This window comes from Euphorbia lathyris, chromosome 9, assembly GCF_963576675.1.
Source record: "Euphorbia lathyris chromosome 9, ddEupLath1.1, whole genome shotgun sequence".
Classification (NCBI taxonomy): Eukaryota; Viridiplantae; Streptophyta; class Magnoliopsida; order Malpighiales; family Euphorbiaceae; genus Euphorbia; species Euphorbia lathyris.
The window spans coordinates 43043620-43051451 of NC_088918.1; the positions used below are offsets into that span (position 1 = coordinate 43043620).

General features: G+C 36.0%; 1 protein-coding gene across 3 annotated transcripts; it reads left to right on the forward strand.

The window, feature by feature from the left end:
• Positions 1–7095, forward strand: LOC136205481 (probable LRR receptor-like serine/threonine-protein kinase At1g06840). Of its 3 annotated transcripts, XM_065996089.1 has the most exons (21): positions 1–156; positions 287–387; positions 516–666; positions 801–872; positions 973–1044; positions 1421–1564; positions 1654–1725; positions 1813–1884; positions 2029–2103; positions 2248–2316; positions 2411–2476; positions 2608–2679; positions 2766–2852; positions 2962–3030; positions 3284–3795; positions 4970–5128; positions 5229–5512; positions 5704–5755; positions 5908–6158; positions 6249–6383; positions 6462–7095. In XM_065996089.1, the coding sequence occupies exons 2-21, from the start codon at positions 291–293 to the stop codon at positions 6834–6836; spliced, it is 2886 nt and encodes a 961-aa protein (XP_065852161.1). In that variant the 5' UTR covers positions 1–156; positions 287–290; the 3' UTR covers positions 6837–7095. The 3 variants fall into 3 exon arrangements, with proteins under 3 accessions (XP_065852161.1, XP_065852162.1, XP_065852159.1); XM_065996087.1 differs by lacking the exon at positions 1–156 and having other exon boundaries at positions 168–387; XM_065996090.1 differs by lacking the exons at positions 1–156; positions 6249–6383; positions 6462–7095 and having other exon boundaries at positions 164–387; positions 5704–5772; positions 5908–6071.
• The last annotated feature ends 737 nt before the right edge of the window (positions 7096–7832 follow it).

Sequence of the window (7832 nt, forward strand, 5' to 3'; positions counted from 1 at the left end):
TGTACGACCACTTCATGTCTCGAATCTCTTCTTGAAAGTCCAAAAACGTCTTTATGATATTCTGCTGCAATTTCAACTCTTTACTCTACACCTTTATCCTTTTACTCCTGCTACTATTTACTACTCTGTACTTTCTCTAAAGATTTGATATTAATGGTATTCTTTCCTTTTTATTTCTGGCTATCTCTTACCAAAATCTTTATCTTTCTTCTTTTAGAATAAGAAAAAAAAAAAAAGAGGAAATTTAGGTTCTGATTTCAGTTTGATTCAATTTTCTGCACGGCAGTAACATGTTTCGGCTGCAAATTAGTGGATGTCTATCATTCTATGTTTCATTTTGCTACTTGCTGCTCCTTGCACTTGCAGAAAGTCTACATCCTACTGAAGGTGATTTTTCTTTTACTCTATTTATGTTGAAAGTATGTCTGGAATGAGCAGATGGAGATTAAGAGAAATTGAATAAAACCCAAAGTTTGTCCTTCAATTGGCAACACTTTTTTATTTCAAATTTGCAGTGAATGCATTGAAAGCAGTGAAGAAAAGTTTGATTGATCCTTTGAAGCATCTTGAGAGTTGGAAAAATGGAGATCCATGTCAATCTAATTGGACCGGTGTTGTTTGTTATGATACAGTTGGGACTGATGGATTCTTTCACGTCAGAGAGCTGTATGTCTCCATCTTCTGCTTTTCTATTTCCCATCCCACATGAATATTTTGGTCTATATCTATTATTGCATTTTCAGGATATTGGTTTCTAAATCTAATATGAATGAATGATTAACTTTTTTCTTTTGATGCAGTCTCTTGCTAAATATGAATCTATCAGGAAATTTAGCTCCTCAGCTTGGTCAACTCTCTCAACTGAGAATTCTGTGAGTCACGGTTTAGTTTCCACTCAAACAACCATTGAGCTATGCAAAACTCTCTCCTACTATAATCATTTATGATTTTGTAATGTTTATCTTTGGTAAGGGATTTTATGTGGAATGATTTGGATGGCAGCATACCCAAGGAGATAGGAAGTATTTCACCCTTGAAACTCCTGTAAGTTATTATTTCATTTTGCAAGATGCCTTCTTCTCCTGTTCTCTCTTCTTTTTCTTCTTCTAATGTGGTATTTGTTCTTAGAAATCAAACTATAATGTGATTGGTAATTATCTTCATGTGCTTATTATGTGGATTGTCTTTCATTTGGGAATTGATCGAATCTCCTCTCCTCGAAGGTGTATCATTTTTTAATATGCCATTAGTATTTTGAAACGAAACAATTGACAGAGCTGTGTTAGAAACAAGATGATGCAAATATTTAGCAAGATACCTATTTGTTGACATCTTTTCTCTTATACAAATATTCGAATTGATATCCGTCAGACAATACACTCGATGCTACTTTTAGCTTATAATGCATTTGTGTATACAGGCTTTTGAATGGAAATAGATTATCAGGTTCTCTACCTGATGAGCTCGGCTATTTATCAAATTTAAATCGATTCCAAGTAGATCAGAATGAACTTTCAGGTCCAATACCAAAGTCGTATGGTAGCTTGAGCTTTGTGAGACACCTGTAAGTTGATATTCTCAAGTTTGCTGAAGACAATAGTATAGGTTATGTTGTTTTCAATATATTACCTGTTGTATGCATGTGAGTTTCAGTCATTTCAACAACAACTCCTTAAGCGGTCAAATTCCACTGGAGCTATCCAAGCTATCAACTCTTCTTCACTTGTATGTTCATGTAACATTTCTATTACTTTGCTTGAATAAAACAACTGTTGAATGTTAATTGAGGATATGTATGTGTATCGGATGCAGACTTTTGGACAATAATAAATTATCTGGGCATCTTCCTCCACAATTCTCAATCTTGCCTGAGTTGCGTATACTGTAAGACTTCTACTCACTCATTTCATTATAAAGTGATACTGTAAGACTTCTAATTTAAGTAGAACCAACTTTGATAGGATGAAGCATGACATTGTTTTTTGCTTAGTAGATTTTGTTGACCATCATCTATTTCCCTCCTGCCAGTCAGCTTGACAACAACAACTTCAATGGCTCTGAAATTCCATCTACTTATGGCAATTTTTCTAAACTCGTCAAATTGTAAGCTTTAGGTTCATTTATTATTTGTATACCATTTCCAGAAGGAACATATTTGTGTGCTCTTATTTCTTTGATATGAAATGAATGATCAATACATAAATTAGCTGATTCCATTTTCATTCTTGATCCTCTATGACAAGGTAGAAGTCTTAGAAATTGCAGCCTATATGGAGTTATTCCTGATCTTAGCAGCATCGAGACCTTATTATATTTGTAAGCAGTATCCATAACGATAAATGTGTTCTCATCATGCTCATTTGATTGTTTCTTGTATTTTTATGTCTATGTTTTCTTTTTCATGATAAAGGGATTTGAGCCAGAATAACCTCATTGGACCGATACCATCGAAACTCTCTGATAATATGACAACTATGTAAGTACAAAAAAATGGTAGATTCATCCCCAATATTTGATGTTTTTTACTGCACTTATTCTACCTTTGCTATCCTTGATAACTGCAACAAAAGGTAAGTGTTAAGTGATATTTTTTCTTCTTCTTTACAGTGTTCTGTCAGATAATCATCTGAATGGATCTATACCTGGAAGCTTCTCAAATATTCCTTTTCTTCAGACAATGTAAGATTCCATTTGCTTCATCAAGTTATATATATATATACTCTTTTATGCAAAGTAGTTTATTGTCTAAATCAGCTTCATTACAGGTCACTTCAAAATAATTTTTTCACTGGTTCAATCCCAGCTAACATCTGGAAGAACATGTCTTTCGGCACCACTTCTAGGCTTACACTGTAAGAATTGAATGTCGAAAATTTTCTGTCTGAGTTTCAGTTATATACTAAAACTTGTTGAGATATCAGAAACTTTCTAATTTCTGTTTTCTCTTCACAAAAAATACAGTGATCTCAGGAACAACTCACTCTCAAACATTACAGGGGAGCTAAATCCACCTCATAATGTCACCCTTAGGTATTATTTCTTTTCTGTAATTAATTCATAACCATAGAACCTCATTATTAAAATCATTAGCATGAGCATCATTACTATCAAATATCAACTTCTTTTTTTCAGTTAATGTATCTTTCATTGCATATTTTGCTATTAGAATCAAATTCGGCAATTATGTGACATTGTACTAAGACGGACATCAACTTTGTTTCGGAAGCTTGTCTTATTTCTATCAACAAATAAAATTCTCATTACAACTGCAGTTTTGTTTTAGGCTGGGTGGCAATCCTATATGCAGTCGTGCCAATATTCCGAATATCGCCCAATTTTGTGGAGCTGAAGGAGATGGAAATATTGAAAGGTTAATGAGCTCAAGACCAACATGTCCTGTTCAAGGATGTCCAATAAATGATTTTTTTGAATATGTCCCAGAGTCTCCAGTGGAATGCTTTTGTGCTTCCCCTCTAAGGATCGGATACCGGCTCAAAAGCCCCAGCTTTTCTTATTTTCCTCCATATATTATTGGATTTGAGAAATACATGACGGATGCTCTTGACTTGGACATTTCTCAAATATATATAGATTCATATTTTTGGGAGAAGGGTCCTCGTCTGAGGATGCATTTGAAGCTCTTCCCTTCATGGAATGTTACACATTCAAACACATTTAACTCAACTGAGGTTCAGCGAATCAGACATATATTCACGTCATGGAATTTTCATCGCACCGACTTTTATGGACCATATGAGCTTCTCAGTTTCACTCTACTGGGGCCTTACTCACAGAGTATGTTATTAAAGCTAGTTCTTTTTTTAATCAAGTAAATTTCTGATATCGGATATTGACTTGAACAATATGCTCTACAATATCTACTGAACATTGTTCTTTTGTAGTAAAGTAACATTTCAAAACTCTGACCGATAATGCTGTAAGATCAAAATATGATGCTCTTTAATCACTAGGTAGTCAGCATTTTTCCGTCAAATGATGCAAAATGGATTTAGTTGCATATATACTCACTATCAAAAATCTTTTTTTGACATTGATAATTGTAACATTCCGTTTGACATTTCTATCTGAGGTTTATCTATTCATCGTCATGAGTTAGGAGTGGATGGGTTACAATCATATCTACCATTTCCCTTTAAGTATGACACACTTACGAGGTTCTCTGAATTTTCAACTTATTTGATGGTCCCTGTTCCACAAATACATGCATAATCAATCTAATTTAAGATGGTAATTGTTATGTGTTAAGAATTGGATAGGTTGTTGATTATAATAAGCTTGATATGCGGTACAAGAAATTAAACATGCAATCACAATAACAAGAGATTTACATTGTTCAACTATTTTTGCCTACACCCATAGGCGATGAGAAGCACATAATCCAAAGAGACCTGGTTTACACCCAAAGCTCACACATCTGCATATCCAAAGAGCACAAGCTCCAATTCTCTCAGCCCAAATAAATAAGCAAACAACCCTTGCTTATGTTGGCCTGAAAGGATAATCCTTTTCCTAATAGAATTCATTGAAGGAGAAAGTTTGCAATGCCTATTCTAATTAGGAAAGTGTGTCATACCTTTAACATTACGAAAATGCAACTCTAAGGTGGAGAATTTTCTAACATAACTGACCCCAACGTCACATGAACTAGGTGGTCTGATACCATGTTGGAATACTTAGGCTTTGCTCCATCCAAAAGGTACTTGGATTGCCTCACATATATATAGGAGATGCATATGAGTAGGACTCTGGCTTAACAGTGATGCCATCTTATAAGGAGATGCATATGAGTAGGACTCTGGCTTAACAGCAGGCAAGCCTGCCCCTTGACAATATTGCATCTTCTCTTGGCACCCAAATTTTAAGCTATCAGCTTGTTTACAAAAGTTCTCTTATTATGTGACTTAATTCCTTAACTTGTGTCTATATGTGTTCCCTTTTGTTGTAACAGTGAATTTTGGCACCCAAAGTAAAGGAATCAGCAAGGGAGTTTGGGCAGCCATTATATTAGGTGTCCTGGCCTGCACTGTTGCATTATTTTCAATACCCACACTTGTTATTTTGAGAAGACAGGCCAGATACTATCGGAATCTGTCAAGAAAAAGATTATGTAAGTTCTTTTATGCTGTTAGTGAGAAACTTTGTGCTTAATATGGTTATTTCTGATCATAATGAAAGAAAAGCTTATAAGATTATTTATTCATTTGCAGCCACAAAAATATCAATGAAAGTTGATGGCGTGAAGTTCTTCACATTTAGAGAAATGGCTGGGGCTACTGACAACTTTAACATCTCAGCACAAGTTGGTCGTGGAGGATATGGAAGGGTTTATAGAGGCATCTTAGCTGACAACTCAGTGGTGGCTATAAAGCGTGCTGAAGAAGGCTCCTTACAAGGGCAAAAGGAATTTTTGACTGAGATTAAATTGTTGTCCAGATTACATCACAGAAATCTAGTTTCATTGGTTGGATACTGTGACGAAGAAGAAGAACAGGTAACCTTGGCAATGGTGAAATCTCCAAATGTCATTTTATATCTTGTTTGCAAGCAAATGTATTCTATGGTAGCTCGTTATAACAAATGAGAAGGCCATTGCATGCTGTGATTGATCTATTTTTGCCTGGTGCTTCCTTTTGGCAGCTTATATACGAGGATTGATCGTCTTGTTTTCTTTGTGCATAACAGATGCTGGTATACGAATTCATGCCCAATGGCACCTTACGGGACTGGCTTTCAGGTGTTGAAATCTCTCAAGTTTGTTGTCTTTATCCTTCTCTTGAACAGCCTTTACATAATTATGCTATATTCAGTGATTTATCATTCTTTAATTTAGGATCTATGCCATGAAAAATAGGAGACTATCAATTAATTGGTTACTGTATTACGCAGCTAAAGCTAAAGGAACACTGAACTTCGTTACAAGATTAAAAATGGCATTGGATTCAGCTAAAGGTATCCTTTACCTTCATACTGAGGCAAATCCTCCAGTATATCACCGGGATATCAAGGCCAGCAACATACTCCTGGACTCTAAGCTTACTGCTAAAGTTGCTGATTTTGGACTCTCACTTCTTGCACCTGTCCTCGATGATGAGGGAAATTTACCAAATCATGTCTCCACAGTAGTGAAGGGAACTCCGGTGCGTTTTACTTAATTATGTCCACTCATCTTTTTACAGGTGAATTGGTGATCATCATTTATGAATTGTCTTTTTGTTAATTTCCATTAGGGATACCTTGATCCGGAATACTTTCTGACCCATAAGTTGACAGACAAGAGTGATGTCTACAGCCTTGGGATTGTATTTCTGGAGCTTCTAACTGGAATGCACCCGATATCACATGGCAAAAACATTGTCCGCGAGGTACTTATACTGATTTTAAGGCATTCACTTCTCTGCTAATTAATGAGAAGCTGAATGTTGTATTTGATATCATATCAGGTAACAACGGCGCATCAGTCAGGTATAATGTTCTCCATAATAGACAGCAGCATGGGGTCTTATCCATCTGAATGCGTGGAGAGATTTATAGCGTTGGCGATTGGCTGTTGCCAGGACATGCCAGAGAATCGGCCATCGATGGCACAAGTTGTGAGAGAGCTAGAGAACATAGTGAAGATGGTGCCAGATCCAGAAGATTATGCTTGTTATTCAGAATCAAATTCCCCGTATTCTGGCCAATCAACTTCGACTTCGACTTCGACACGTCTTGCCAATTCAGCATCTTCATCTACATTTTATGCCAGCTATGGGTCGGCCAACCTTTCAGGCAGTGACCTTATTAGTGACGTAACACCCGTAGTCAATCCTCGATGACATTCAAGTGTACATGCTAGATCATCTCAGAATGAGTGCAGTATCCCATGTGCCATAATATTTGTTCCTTCATTACCCTGTGCAGTGCAACAAACAAAAGTATGCTTGTACATAACCAAAGAAGAGAGCTTGTAATGTAACTAGAGATTTTGTATGCCAAAAGATTCTTTAAATGTAACAATTTAGATGCAATATGTAGAGTTTTTTTGGGGGTGAAAACATCATGAGAAGTTAATAATACTGGTTTATGATTAATACATGGGGAAAAGACTACTACGGATCAAAATATGAATAATATATGGATGCACAGACACCAACTAGTCCATAAAGCAAAATCTGTTGTCACTTGAGAGTAAGAATAAAAAGCTTAATACGACTTTGCTGATTTGTAGATGGTTGCTTATGGGTTTCTTTGTTATAGAAAAAGAGAACTGAGATACTCGCTCGTTAGCAAAACCGATGATTTTTAGGTTGACTGTTTGTTCGTTAATGACTTCAAAATCAAAAAAATTTAAGAATTGTATCCCTTTGGAAAGAATAGAAGCACCCAAGAGATTCCCTTCCAGGTGTAAAAGCTATACGAAAGAGAGCCAAACCAGATTGAGAATTATGATATTTATCACAAAGCATTTTTCAAAGTATTACTGATGACTAAACCCCCTGCTCTTCTGGGTAGTACTAGTAATAACATCCCAGTTCAATAGGTGGATTTTCCTTTCCGAACCATAAGCTCCCCAAATAAACTTCCTGTTAAGGAAGGAAGGACTGCAGTCTGCATGGAGGACACTCCGAGAGTTGAAGTGACAGACTTAACCATAGTAATGTGACTTGCAACCGAAAGGCTTCTAGAAGTTTACTTTTTTTTTTTTTACCGAGGAGGCACATAAAGAATCAAGACTAGTTTTTATTTAACAAGGAGAAATAGTGAGTTTATTGATCCCGAACTAATGCATTACATAGAAATGGGAGCGAGCTAGCAATCCAAACCCCATGACC